The following is a 15,053-nucleotide window of genomic DNA, read 5'->3' as shown; positions in this document are numbered from 1 at the left end:
CTTGTGATGTTCAGTGTATTGCATGTTGCTTGTCAAATCTGTCCTTAAATTGAATAGTTATTTAGATCAGGGGCCAGCCGACTTTCTGTAAAGAGCCAGATAGTAAACATTCAAGGGCCAAATGCTTTATCACACTGCCACTGTAGTGGGAAAACATCCACAGACAATATGCAAATGGCTCTGGCCAATAAAACTTTATTTACAAAATCAGGCAACAAGCCAGACTCAGCCCACAGGCTGCAGACTGCAGACCCTCATCAAGCAATTTTCTTAACAAATTTCATTTTCTCTCTGATAAAGTTACTCATGGTAGGAGGAGTCAACTGGTGCCTGGTTGTAGGGGCGTTTGAGTCGATCATTCACTCACCAAAATGGATCACTGCAGTAAGCGGTGACCTTTCTTTAGAGTTTGCAGTTCGGGTGTTTGGGATGATTTAGCAGATGACAGTTACTGACCTACTGAAGCAGAGAATCGAGGCTAGCCCTATAGTCACCCCTACCCTCAGTTCCACCCTTGTGGTCTCCTTTATCAGGGGGACTGCCAGCTTGCTCCTGTTAACCCGTAGCTTTTCTGGAAGGAAAGTGTGCCCCACTGTGAAACTTGTTTCACTTCCTGTGAATTCGTGCTGTGGATCCCTCCTGGATCTGGCACACTCATGCCTGGAAAGCACCTGTGGTTTAAGCAGCAGACTCAAGTCATCTGTCCCAGCTTCTTAATAGCACATCTTAGTGCCGGTATCTCATTTTCCTTCACAGCCCCCAAAGATTTCCTTGCACATTCTGAGGTTGGTAAAAGAAACTGGCTTAACAGCTTACTGTGTAAGTTTGCGGTTTGTTGTTAATTAAAATCAAGTCATGGGGATTTCCCTGGTGGTTCAGTGGTAAAGAATCGCCTTCCAGTGCAGGGGACGTGGCTTTGATCCCTGGTTGAGGAACTAAGATCCCACATGCCGCGGGGTAACTAAGCCAGCGCCACAACTACTGAGGTCAGTGCCTCAACTAGAGAGCCCATGTGCCACAAACTACAGAGCCCACACGCCCTGGAGCCTGTGGGCCACAGCTAGAGAAGAGAAAACCCACATGCCAAAACTAGAGAGAAGCCCACACAATTAAGACCCGATACAGCCAAAAAAAAAAAAAAAAAATCAAGTCATATGTGCAAAACAACTCTTGGGGTAGACAGGCTGGTTTCAGAATAAGCAAAGGATTCATGTCAAAACCCATCACTGCCAAGCTCTTCTGGACAACGCACCCTCCTCTCACATTTCAGCGGGTCAGGAAAAACAGATCACTGAGAGGGACGGGGCAGGAGGCCTGCAGGGTGGAGGGGGAGAGTGGGGAGAATTGGGGAAATGAAGTGTCACCTCCTGCTCTCAGTTCTACCACCTCCACCTGGAGGAGTAGGTGACTCAGTACAGAGCTAACCATAGCTGGGCCACGTGTGGCAGTGCCCCAGCCTCTACCTTCAAAGGCAGAGCCTGTGCAACCCACTTCTGGGGCCTTTGCTACAAGGACAACGAGGGGGTCCATTAGAGTTATGGGCAAACCGCCGAGAAGCCTCCCGCTGGCGGGAAAGGAAACCCTCTGCTTTTCATCACCGCTCACACCTCTCAGCTTGATGTTGGTACCCAGCATCCTGGGATTCAGAGGGTAGCTGCCAACCCAGAGAGGCTGTTAAGCATGTTTTTGCTTGTCCAGGCCTGAGTTAGAAATTGTTCTGTAACACTCAAGAGACAGGTTCTGGTGGGAAGAGAGGGAGGGAAGAAGGAGGGGGATGAGCTGGCTTAGTGATAAAAAAGACTCACTGAAAAAACTCTTACTCTGAGCTTTCCATTTGGTACAAACTGGTTTCCAGCCATTCTTTGTTTCTACGCTGGTAACCGGAGAGGGTTCCTTCCCAGATTAAGTAGACAACAACCTATTAAAAGTACATAAGGCAGAGAGCACAGTTGCCGTGTTCATCACTGCGTATTCAACGCATCACATGGTGTCCAGTGCAAAAAATGTTCTGGGACTTCCCTGGCAGTGCAGTGGTTAAGATTCCGTGCTCCCAATGCAGGGGACCCGGGCCCAATCCCTGGTCAGGGAACTAGATCCCACATGCATGCTGCAACTGAGAGCCCATGTGCCACAACTAAAAAAGATCCCATGGGCTGCAACTAAGACCCAGTGCAGCCAAAAAAACAAAAGTGTGGAATGATTCCTACACTGTTGGTGGGAATGTAAGTTGGTGCAGCCACTATGGAAAACAGTATGGAGGTTCCTCAGAAAACTAAAAATAGAATTACCATATGATAGAGCAATCCCACTCCTGGACAAAACTATAATTCAAAAAGATACATGCACCCCTATGTTCACAGCAGCACTGTTCACAATAGCCAAGACATGGAAACAACCTAAATGTCCATCGACAGATGAATGGATAAAGAAGATGTGGTTCGTATATACAGTACAATGGAATACTACTCAGCCATAAAGAATAAAATAATGCCATTGGCAGCAACATGGATGCAACTAGAGATTATCATATTAAGTGAAGTCAGTCAGAAAGACAAATACCATGTAATATCACTTATATGTGGAATCTAAAATACGGCACAAATGAACTTATCTACAAAACAGAAACAGACTCATAGACATAGAGAACAGACTTATGGCTGTCAAGGGCGGGTTAGGGGGGAGGGATGGGCTGGGAGTTTGGGGATGGTAGATGTAAACTACTGTATATAGGATGGATAAACAACAAGGTCCTACTGTATAGCACAGGACACTATATTCAATATCCTGTGACAAACCATAATGGAAAAGAATATAAAAAAAAATAATATGTATGTGTAGAACTGAGTCACTTTGCTGTCCAGCAGAGACCAGTACAACACTGTAAATCAACTATACTTCACTTAAAAAAATATGAAAAAGATGTGCTGAATGAGTAAAGTGAGGTCAAGTGACCTCAAATGAGTAAAGGGGGTCAAGGAATACAATCTCTTACAGGAGGTATTTTTTTGGTCATGAATTTTGTAATTAATATCAGCATTATTTATAATAGCCAAAATTGGCCGTAATACCCCTATTTAAGGGAAGACTATAGTCAACTGTGGACTATAGTCAACTGTGTTGACTATAGTCAACAATGGAACTATTCAAAATGAGGCAGCCAAAGAACATACAGTCATCCCTCAGCATCTGCAGGCAGCATGGTTCCAGGAGACCCAGCGGGCACCAACATCCACAGACGCTCCAGTCCATTATGTAAAAGGGTGAAGCCTGTGGATACCGAGGGCTAGCTGTATGTAATTTAAAGTAGGATGTGATGCTACGCAGAAAGAAATCCACTTATAAAGCTCTTCATATAACTGTAAAGATAACTTTCTATCTAGAAAAAAGGGCTGAAGACAAACAGTGGGCTGTGCTTGGGAGTTAAGTTCATTGGTATTTTTTGGGTTTTTTCCTACTTCATTTTCCGTATTTTCTTCAGTGACCATTTACTACTTTCATAAGCAAAATTGACTTGAAACCAATTGTAAAGAAATTCAAAGACTCAAAAAGTTCTCTAGAAGACATCTAAGGAAGGATGGTTTGTTTTGCAGAAAACCTTGTCTGGTGAAACAGAAATTGAAGTCATAAGCTATGTGGAGGAGGATGGATCTGAGACCCTGGAGGACTCCGTGTTTTGACTGTCCCTGGAGCAGTGTCAAAACCAACTCACGCTCACGAGCCCCAGTGATAAGAATGGGAACAACTGTTTCTTGGCTAGGAGGAGTTTACCGGACACTCAATTTAGCTGCAAGGGGAAAAACACGCACACAAATCCCTCAACACAGTCTCCTAACTCACACAGGTTGATTGTTGCATCTGACTGTCCTGCCAGGTCTGATCTCTGCACAGGGCAGCACCTCCTCACCTGCCAGTCTCCTGATCTGCATCACTCACCTCAAACACTTCTGCGCGAGAGACAGTTATTAAGGCTAACGTCAACTGTGTTTACTCTGGTAGTGCCAGGTTGACTGGTTCAGCTGCCACGGGTAACGATCAGCTAAAATCTCAGGAAGAAGGCATTTTGCACCATCCTGGAGTGAATAGTGAACTTGGATTGAAGACTATCTTCCCTATAGCAAGTGGGAGCCATGGTGTTTTTATTCGGAGTTCTGGAATACTTTTTCTTTCAAGTAGTGTGTGTGTGTGTGTGTGTGTGTGTGTGTGTGTGTGTGAGAGAGAGAGAGAGAGAGAGAGACAGAGAGACAGAGAGACAGAGAGAGAGAGAGAGAGAGAGAGAGAGAGAGAGAGACAGAGAGAGAGAGAGAGAGAGAGAGAATCTCAAGTTCTATGGGCACAATCAAGTTAGCATCATTTGAGGCAAACAAATTTCAAAACATCAGAAGCTAACGTATCAGTCCATACCAAAGGAGGGGACAGGATTTTGTTTGAAGATTATATTCTCAAAGCCAGCCTTGATATTCTGGGATTATACTGAGAAAGGCATTGGGTGGAATTGTGTTGGAAGGGGATCACTTAATTAAGAATGAGTTTTCTGAAAAGACGTCTGCTTGCAAAGACTTCAGAGCAACTTGTTGGGCATCTGGTCAAGTAGTGCTGGGTCAGCCCTAGCCTTGGAGGTTTGGAAGGGGTCCTACAGGTATCCCAACAAACATGCCAGTCTAGACAGGAATTCCTCCTCTAACATCCTCCTGTATGAGTCTGCAACTAGATCGGTGGCCCTTGTGATGGGCCATGGGCTACAGGGAGAACCAAGTACAGGTGTGGCCTGGGCCGAGAGGGGGTAGGAGGGACACTTGGTACTTGAAGGGATCCAAACAGGGCTGATTGTACACGGCCCTGGAGCAGGAAGCTTAGGACAGGGAAAGGTCACAGTGCTCAGAACGAACCTCCACTGTGGCAGACTCTACATGCTTTTTTCATAGTTGATTTAGTCAGTTTGATCCAGGAATGGGGCATGTTGACTACCAAATACTTCCAGGGGTTGTGTTTCTTTTCTTTTTTGGTTGCGTTGGGTCCCCGTTGCTGCACACGGGCTTTTCTCTAGTTGCAACGAGTGTGGGCTACTCTTCAATGCAGTGCGCAGGCTTCTCATTGCGGTGGCTTCTCTCATTGCGGAGCATGGGCTCTAGGTGCACGGGCTTCAGTAGCTGTGGCACAAGGGCTCAGTAGTTGTGGTGCACGGGCTTAGGTGCGCCACAACTTAGTTCCGCAGCATGTGGAATCTTCCCGGACCAGGGCTCGAACCCGTGTCCCCTTCATTGGCAGGTGGATTCTTAACCACTGGGGAAGTCCCCAGGGGTTGTTTTTCTGATAACCATCCACTGCAAATAGCAGGACTTGGGCCCAAGACAGTAGGCACAGCAGTCTGGCAGCTGTCAGTTATTGCCTATTTCCAAGAGTTATGGACTGAATGCGCCCCACCCCCCATTCACGTGTTGAAACTCTACACCCCAATGTGATGGTATTTGGAGGTGGGGCCTTGGGCAGGTGACTAGGTTGGAATGCTCATGAATGGGATTAGTGCTCTTACAAAGGGATCCCAAAGAGTTTTTCCCACATGTGATATGAGAAGTTGGCCTTCTGCAACCCAGGAAGAGGACTCTCACCAGAACCCCAGCATGCTGACACCTTGATCTGGGACTTCCAGCCTCCAAAACTGTGAGAAATAAATTTCTGTTGTTTATAAGCCCCCCAGACTGTGGTGCTTTGTTACAGCAGCCTGAGCTAAGATGCCAAGTGTCAGGAGCTGCACCAGACGCTTCCCAGACATCACCTCTAATCCTGAGAAGCCCACATGCTACTATTGCCCCTGTTTGACAGATGCAATCACTGTGGCTCAGAGAGCATGTTAGATATGAAATGGATAGTGAGGGGCTGAATACAGGCGCAAGTGACCCCGGAAATGTGGAGGGGATGGCTAGGAAACAAGCTGAAGTCCGCTTAGGGACTGGGACCAGGAGGGCATGGCTGCAATGACCGGCAAAATATCTGATCACCTGATCTAGAAGCTCTGTGAACGGTGTTTAGGAATCTGTAAGAGTCTTAGGTTAGGCATTCTCAAACTTGAGCGCATCAGAATCACCTGGCGGGCTCATTAAAGCAGATCAGAGCTTGTGACTCAGTAGGTCCGGGGGTGCTGAGAATCTGCTTTCTCCTAAGCTCTCAGGTGATGCTGATGCTGGTCTCCTGACCCCACTTTGAGAACAGCTGCTCCAGGTGATTCTGGTGAATATCAAAATTGGAGAACCAACTGTTTTGTTGCAGGAAAAGCCCTGCAAAAAAACCAAAAAAAACCCAACAAAAACCCTACCCCTTTTTCGACTTATTACTCCACATCTGATCTCTTTCAAACTGGGGCCCGGAAACCTAGGAGTGTGAAAACTGCCTCTGCCTAGGAGGCTGGACGACAAGGAGAGAGCCGTCCCCGGTGTGGCAGTTCTTTCTCTTTGGTGAGCTGCTGGCTTCACACCCACCTGCCTCCACCTCAGTAGCAGCCGTCACCCTGGTACTGAGCCCAACCCACCGCCTGATATGGGGATATGAGTGTCAGGGCAGCACAGAGCAGCCCGTGTCTCCCCAGAGGGTTAGGCCCTGCCTTTTCTGGCTTGTGGAACTGACACTCAGTCTTTGGGAACGTTTACCCCACGCCTCCTCCTTCGTGAAACCTTCCAAAGCAGAGTTTGCTTGATCCTGCCTCTGGGGCCTTGTTCTGGGCCTCAGCCCCCTTCTTGGAGCAGCTGCCCTGTAGGATGGGCCATCCAGGACGATGGGGCTCATGTGAAGTGCATTTTTATCTGCAGCCTCTGGGACAGTAGTCCCTGACTCTTAGAAGGGATCAATGCTTCTTGGACCCTCTTAAACCCTCTTCTCACCCCGGCACAGCCCCTTGCGAACAGTGGAACTGAATGCTATTTGGCAGAGATCATCAAGGTCTAAATTGAAAGCACGGAGAGGAAGACGGGTGTCTAGTGAGAACATGATTGGAAATAACCAGGAGGCTCGCGTGTGCCTGGCCATCTGGCTGGTGTAGCCTGGGTCTCTTTCTGCTGATGCTGTGGCTATGCTGCAATGTGTAAGTCACTATGTAAAAGGACTTGGGTTTTGAGTGGTGTGTCCTGCTTTCACTGCCCTGCCACGGCAAATCAGTGTGAACGCTTCACAGCAAATACCCTCGTCAGCAGGTTGATGTAGGCAACCCACCTCTTCCCATCTCCCACCAGGACACGGTGGACGGCCACCTCCCTCCCAAGAGCCTTCATGCTCAGAACAAACAGTGCTTCTGAACAACAGCCTTTCCAATAAGGATTTCAGCCCCATCTGAAATGCAGTGTTTGCGACGCGCTGAGTGCGCCGGGGAGACCAGAGGGGGAAGGGCAGTTTGCCAAGAGCTCGGCCACCTGAGCCTCACTGAAATGCCTTAAGGCCTGGAGCTACTGATGCAGGCTGGGGAGGAATTCCGTGTGGGCCGAGAACATCCTGATTAAAAACCCAAACGTTTTCATGGGGGAGGCTTGTCTGTGTCAGGACCATCTGCTGGTGGAATTAATAATCCTTAGGCGCTAATTTGTTAAAGAAAAAGTAGATATCTGGAAGCGAGAACGGAGAACCGAAAACAGTCTTTGATGGCACGACTAAAGGTGAAAAACCTAATTAGAATAGGACTTCGTGTCAGCCCAAGGGTCTCCGTGACGACCCCTGTGCAGCTATTCCTGCTTCCACAGCCTACAGACCAAGTTCCAGGGTACCAAGTTTTCAAAAACTATTTCTTGTTAAAAAATTAACCTTGTTATTTTCCCCCGTATCCCCCTTTTAGGTAATAGATATGAATGTAAATGCAGTTCAGAACGAGGAACGCCGAACAGAATTGACAGTGAATTGTCTGCACGTTGAACAGGAGCACATTTCTCATTTCCCCCCCAAATATTCTCATTCTTTGTCCACACTACTGTCTGCATTATCTCTCAGCTAGGACCAATGCAGCAGCCTCTCAGTATCCTGGCCGCCGGTATTTCCTTTACTTTGAAGCATCTCAGCAGAAGCACATCTACCTAGATCACCCCTGCGCAAAACCCTTAAATAACTCCACCTTCAAGTTCAAGCTCCTTTTAAAACCAAGTCCCCTCTGACTTGGCTTCTCCGTAGCTCTCCAGCCACGTCCCCGGGGAGCACCCCGTATCACAAGCACCATGTCCCTCATCCCTCCAAGCCACGCCTGAAGCTTTCTCTGATGGACAAGCTCCTTCAATCTTTTTTTTTTTTTTTTTTCCCCATCTTGTAGACAGTTTAGCTTCTAAATCTCGGCTCTTTGCCACCAGGAAGTCTATGTTCCCCAAGTACCTTCTGTTGCATTCTATTTTACCACTTATTATTTAAAAATTTTCGGTCTCCTTTAAAGGGGAAACACTCCGAAATCGAGAAGGCGGCCGTGTTTATCTTCGTGCCCTCAACAACTGCGTAGGAACTGGGTGAACTTAGACCATGAAAAATTAAAGTCAGTTTCTTAAGTGTAAGCCAGACTAGACAACTCTACTCATCTCAGATAGAACCGAGCTCTAGGCAGCGCGCTCACTTATCAACGCTGTGTGGGAACAGTAGAAATATCACCAGAGTTTAACAAAGAAGTTACAAGAACTCACGGTTGGCGCGGCTCTCCCTTCCTCGACCTCAGCGGCCGGCCTGCACGCGGGCTCCCGGAGCCTCTACCGCCCGCCGACCTTCCGGGAGCCCGTACCGCCCCTTCTACTCACGTGACTCACGTGCCTTTTGTTAAAGTTCCAGTGGGCTCTTTTCCCCGTGAAGGTGTATTATTCGTTTTCTTTCATTTATTAAAATGAAAACCCAAGATTTGTCCCTGCCAGGTGATAAAATGAAAGAATGCATAAGCCTGGGGGAAAACTGGGGGAAAGAAATCAACACTTAAGCAACTGGTGTCATAGTTCAAAGGTCGGCCAGCTTCCTCTTAAAGGGCTCGATAGTAAACCTTTTCAGCTGTGAGAGCCATCGGGCCCTAGCTCCCTGGACACACACACACACACACACGCCATCCTCGGAAAGGGGTGGGAGAGTTCAGCAAACCAAAGAGAGCTTAAAACAGCAAACTCGTGCTGGCACCCTCAGCGGCATCAACCTTCAAAGAACTGATCACACATCAGCAAGACCCTGGAATTTTGCACTAGAAATGATTCGCCTCAATGAGCAGGCAACTTCTTCCCTGCATAAACTTGCCAGATTTAGCAAATAAAAATAGAGGAGGCCCAGTTAACTTTGAATTTCCGGTAAATGTTGCATGACACATGCTTATACTAAAAAAGTACTAGTTTTGAAATCCAAGTTTAACTGGGCCTCCTGTACTTTATCTGGCTACCCTGATCTTGTAGGATAGCCCGAGTGTGAAAAACAACTCTGAGACACCTGAAGCCAAGTAAAACAAACAAGCAAAGACCATCCTTTGTAGTTAAAGAAGTCCAAGCAGCTGAGCTAGACCGCCGTGGAGCAAAGAACTCACCACACCTGAGCTGTATGGGTTCTCCCTGCAGGAACCCTACACCTGGGAGCCCTGCCCGTGCCCCTGGTCACTTTTCAACAACCCCGTGTACAACTTCCTAGGAAGCTCACTACCCTTCTTGTTGGGAACCGGTATCCCTATCTATCTATCTATCATCTCCCTCCCTCCCTCCCTCCCCATTGGTATAAATATCTAACTATTTGGAGAGAGGCCTGGAGTCACAAGCCACCAGCATCTGAATTCCTGGCCTCCCTGGTCAGCTGTGTGATCTGGAACAAACCTGCGAACCTCCCAGCCTTGGTCCCCCATGGACCAAATACGAATACTATGTGGGAACTAAACCAGCAGGTTGACTTGCAGAGACTGGCACATACTAAGAGCATCATTGTTGTCCGCGATTATTATTATCATTGCGTTTCTCTGTATTGTGACAAACGCCGTGGCTGGTCCCTTGCCTTCCCCACCCAGTCTCATTCCAAACCAGGTGATTTCACACCAGCCTTAGAGTGTCCCCATCTCCTCCATTCTGTGGCCCTTGTGGGGTCCCCCTTCCTGACTGCCAGCCACTCCCCTGTGCCTAGAACAGGGCCTGGTACACAGAGGGCACCAGGTTCCTCTGAATGGCTGTCCTGTGCCTGGTCCTAGTTCAGAACCCCTCCACCTCCCAACCTCAACCTCACACACCTCCCCTCCTCCCTCACCACTGTCTTCTTGCTGACTCAGTGTCCTGACTGCCCTCTGGTTGAATTTAAGAGACCAGCTTCTTACCCTCTCTTGTCCTTCCTCTCAGTAAATCCTTGTTTCTAGGCATTCAAATGCACTGAATTGAGAGTTCTAAATTCTTGTCCTGACTTTCTAATTGTCTGTGTTACCATGGGCTTATCGTATCACCTCTTTCCCTCCATTTCATAAGTGAAAAAGGGCTAAAACCTGCATCTCCTGTTTCTTAAAGAGCACTTTGAACACCATAAAAAAAATTCGAGTTATAACTCTTTGTTAGTTAAAATCCTAAGATATACACCCTTCCTGGGATGGTTTTGTTATTCCTAACAACAGGTAAGAATATGTAGTGAAAGTCCAATTTACAGAGATTGGGAATATCACATTTAAATTACTTCGGCTTTGCCGTTTCCAGACATTCAGCTCTATCATTTGGTTGACCTTTTTTAAAAAGTGCTTTCTCTCCATGTGGTCTATACTATTGGAGGGCTTCTCATCTACAATGGAGCAGACTGTTGGTGATAAAGAACAGAGGCTGATTTTGTTGAAATTGTGAGCTCTGTTGAGTGTTGTAGTTTATCCTTGAGTTGTGGAATTGGAACATTTATTCTGCATGGCCCATTTAGCACGAGGGGAAAGGGGCCTCCTTTCAGAATGGGCAGTCTGACTGGCACATGGTAATCATATCCTGGCAGGAGGGCAGAGCCTGGGGAAATCACTCCAAATGGTGCCATGGATTCTCCACCTTCTAGTTTTGTTAGGGTCAGAGATGGGGGCATAGGAGCCTGGTAACAGAAGTCAAGAATCATAGCCAGACTCTAACCCTGAGATACTCTCTGTCTACAGGGAGGGAGAAGACATGAATGCCAGTGATTTAAATACCAGATAGTGGATAGATAGACACTCATGAGTATTCATGACACACTCTGGAATCAGAGACGAGAGGTCAATGCCAGATAGGGAAACTGAGAGAGGCTTTGTGGAAAACCTGGCATCTGACTGAGGGCCCTACCGCCTAACTTCTTTTATTAACATTATTACATATTTTAATTTTATTAATTTTATTATTAAAATGATTAAATATTAATATTTACACTAAGTGAAAATACTTAAGAAAAAGGTGATAATGGATGTGTCAGGTGAGTTCAACTCATTTTGGTTATGGAACGCACCCACATTCTATGTCGGTTTTTTTGTGACTGTCTCAAGTCACTTGGGAAAAAGAACAATGGCTGATTTATAGAATAATTTGCTAGTATTTGGAGAGCTGTGATTCTAGAACTTCACAAACGTTATCCTGTCGAATAAGTGGCAATTGTCTGAATGCACCCCGGGTGATCAGATTCCATTCATATTCTTAGCCACTGTACTAGGCTGCCTATGTAAGGCCCCAGTGTGTGTCATTTTGTGTAGAATAATTTCGGGTAGGTCCAGAGATTGACTCTAAGTCTTTGATTTTTAAAAGGCTTGCTCCTGAAATCACTATGGGTGGCCAGAGGATTCTTCAATTGTCACATAGGAAAATACAGCCAATTCTTAAATCAAGACTACAATGAGATATCACCTCACACCAGTCAGAATGGCCATGATAAAAAGTCTAAAAACAATAAATGCTGGAGAGGGTGTGGAGAAAAGGGAAACCTCCTACACTGTTGGTGGGAATGTAAACTGGTACAACCACTATGGAGAACAGAATGGAGGTTCCTTAAAAAACTAAGAATAGAGCTACATATGATCCAGCAATCCCGGTCCTGGGTATATATCCAGAGAAAACAATGGTTTGAAAAAATACATGCATCCCAATGTTTATTACAGCGCTGCTTACAACAGCCAACACATGGAAGCAGCCTAAATGTCCATCGACAGATGAATGGATAAAGAAGATGTGATACATATATACAATGGAATACTACTCAGCCAATAAAAAGAATGAAATAAGGCCATTTGCAGCAACATGGATGGGCCTGGAGATTATCATACTAAGTGAAGTAAATAATCAGACAGAGAAAGACAAACATCATATGATATCACTTATATGCAGAATCTAAAAAAATGATACAAATGAACTTATTTACAAAACAGAAACACTCACAGACTTCAAGAACGAATTTATGGTTACCAGGGGGAAAGCGTGGGGTTGGAGGGAGGGGTAGATTGGGAGTTTGGGATTGACGTGTACACACTGCTATATTTAAAATAGATAACTATTCGTGGAAAAGACTCTGACAAGTACAGGTTTCTGGTAACTGACTATACTGCTGAACCGAATGAATAAGCATTTTCAGAACTCTAATGGAAAACTGATGAACTCATAAAAGTGCTAACAAAAGATCAAGATAAAAAAAAAATTAATTACATGGGACTGAGTGAACTGATGAGGATGATTATAATTTTTGTGACTTTCTGTTTGAATAAAAAATAAAATAAAATAGATAACTGACGAGGACCTACTGTTTAGCACAGGGAACTCAGCTCAATATTCTGTAATAACCTAAATGGGAAAAGAATTTTAAAAAGAATGGATACATGTATGGGTATAACTGAATCACCCTGCTGTACACCTGTAACTAACACATCATTGTTAATCAACTATACTCCAATATAAAATAAAAATGAAAAAAAAAGAAAATACAGCCAATTCTTGATTATCTGTGTTAATGGAGGTAGCACTGATAATCCGATATGGTGTGCAAAAATCACCTGGTGGTTGATTACATTAAAATACTTTAAAAATTACATGACATTTTAGTAGCTAATTATGTACTGTTTATGTACTTTTTAGAATTCAGCATTTTTGCAGCATATTTGCAGTAAGGCACGGCTGGTGGGAGAGACTGGGAAAAGGTTCATCAGGATTGAAGGCTGCTTCCCAGATGTAAATAACCAAAAAACTGACGGTAGGAATAACTCAATCATTATCTTAAGAGAAAAGCTTACGGCAGCTCCCACCTCAGGCTGGAAGGATTCCGAGCTCACCTGAAGATGAAATTTATCACCCAGGTCTTCTGCCCCCGTGGAAAGATGCTGTTTCGTACACAGGGTTTGTGGGCTTTATAAAAACTCAAGAATGCTGAGAGAATCCACTTATCTGGCAAAAGAGAATCTCCTTTTATACAGTTAAATCACAGGTGGACTATCCACACACAAAATGAGCATCACAGTAAGTGCTGGGAAAGATTAAATAAGCAAAGCAAATAGGCACTTTTCTAGTGCTTCTCCTTCAGAGTCACCGTGCAAAAATCCCAAGCAGTAATACATTCCCCCTGCACATATGAACTGGTACTAGGGGCTGGGGAATCCTGCCTGGAGGGCTAAGCATAGAAAGTGTGCTGCTTAGACCTTCTTAGCGTTTATTATCCCATCTTCTAGAAACATCATCTCAATTTTCCTTTAACAAACTCTCTCTCCCCTGTGAGTGCATGATCGAGATGCTCTGGCGGTATGACACAAGTTGGATCGATCAGACTCTTCTAGGAATTTGGATACTGAACAGAGTGGCATCAAAATCAGAAACAGAGCCAATTCATCCCCACAATAGCTCCCCAAAAAGACTTTGCAAAGTTCCTGCAGGCTTGATCCTCAGAGTGGCCTGCTTCTTATTCTCGCCAAGGCTTGGGCATTCAGTGTCTCCTTGGCTCATGTTATCTGACCAGGGTCATTCCTTTTTGTTTGCTCAGGTTATCCAGAGTTGCTTCTGTTGCTTGCAACCAATGAGCCTAACCTGCAACAACCACGGAAACCAACAAATCAGACACGTTTGGGTGAAGGTGTCTACGGGGCACTTTTAAAAATCATCTTGAGCTCGGTCAGACTCAGCTAATCCAGGGCCTCATTTATCAGATGATGAAGCTGAGAGATTAAAGGACTTTTTCAAGGCATCAAGTCAGAAGCCAGGCCTTCTGACACTTTCTGCCACCTTGCAAAATAGTGACACAGTCTCCTCTGATTGGTTCACTAGGGCACACAGGTAGGCAACTGATGCAAAATGCTACTTCAAAGACCCCTTTGATCAATTAATCAATGATTATTTATTGCAAGGCACTGTGCTAGGCACTATGGAGAGTACATGGAAGATAAGACCAAAGTCCCTGCCCTCAAGGAGCTTACAGTCTAGTTGGGAAGACAAGGCATACATACAAGGAAAATTAGGTGACAATACAGGAGTTAAGTTAAAATGCAAGATAACAGTACAAGAGATTTCCAAAAGTAGTACCTGATTAATTACTAAATGAGGGGTATCGACAGGGCTTACAGCTCATTCAGAGGAAGGATGTCACCGAGGACTGGAGTGTGGGAAGGCTTCACAGACGAGCCTGCCCTAGGACAGTGGGGATTCAGGGGATAAAGAACAGTGGGGGGTATTTCAGGAAGGGGCAGCCAGATGCCCAAAAGGCACAGAGGTGAGACCAAAAGCAAGCAGTGTTCAGGGGCCAGTGAGGACTCTGTGTGGCTGGGTACAGAGTTAAGTTGTTATTAGATTAAGAAGGGCCTCAAGTTTAGATTCTATCCTTTTAGCAGCGTGGTTGGGGAAACCTTAAAACAACAGATAGCCTTAGATTAAATACAGAAAAGACTTAGCTAATCCAGAGGATCTATTCAAGTTTGATCTTCAGGACATTTATTTGTGGATTTTTGTCCCTCTCTACCTCCAAAGAGGATTTGCAATGATGTTTTCAGGGTTGTCAGTTCCAAAGGAAGAGCTCTGGGTCATCTAGCTTTGGATCGTGGCCAGAGACTTCTGAGTCCCTCTATGATCTTAAATTATAACTAGCACAAGGGTGAGCTAACAAATTCCCTGACAGGCAGGCAGGAAAAATGCTCCCAAAAG

The 15,053-nt window shown here is 45.5% G+C and overlaps 1 protein-coding gene across 1 annotated transcript in view; it reads left to right on the top strand.

The window, feature by feature from the left end:
• The window catches only part of IL5RA (interleukin 5 receptor subunit alpha), a 32,784-nt gene extending 29,107 nt beyond the window's left edge, over positions 1 to 3,677 (top strand). Inside the window, exon 11 of the mRNA XM_059940606.1 lies at positions 3,591 to 3,677. Within this exon, the coding sequence (XP_059796589.1) occupies positions 3,591 to 3,677 (87 nt within the window). The remainder of the gene's footprint in view (positions 1 to 3,590) is intronic.
• The last annotated feature ends 11,376 nt before the right edge of the window (positions 3,678 to 15,053 follow it).

The sequence above is a fragment of the Balaenoptera ricei genome, chromosome 11, assembly GCF_028023285.1.
Source record: "Balaenoptera ricei isolate mBalRic1 chromosome 11, mBalRic1.hap2, whole genome shotgun sequence".
NCBI classification, from domain to species: domain Eukaryota; kingdom Metazoa; phylum Chordata; class Mammalia; order Artiodactyla; family Balaenopteridae; genus Balaenoptera; species Balaenoptera ricei.
This window is presented reverse-complemented; position numbering and strand designations above follow the sequence as displayed.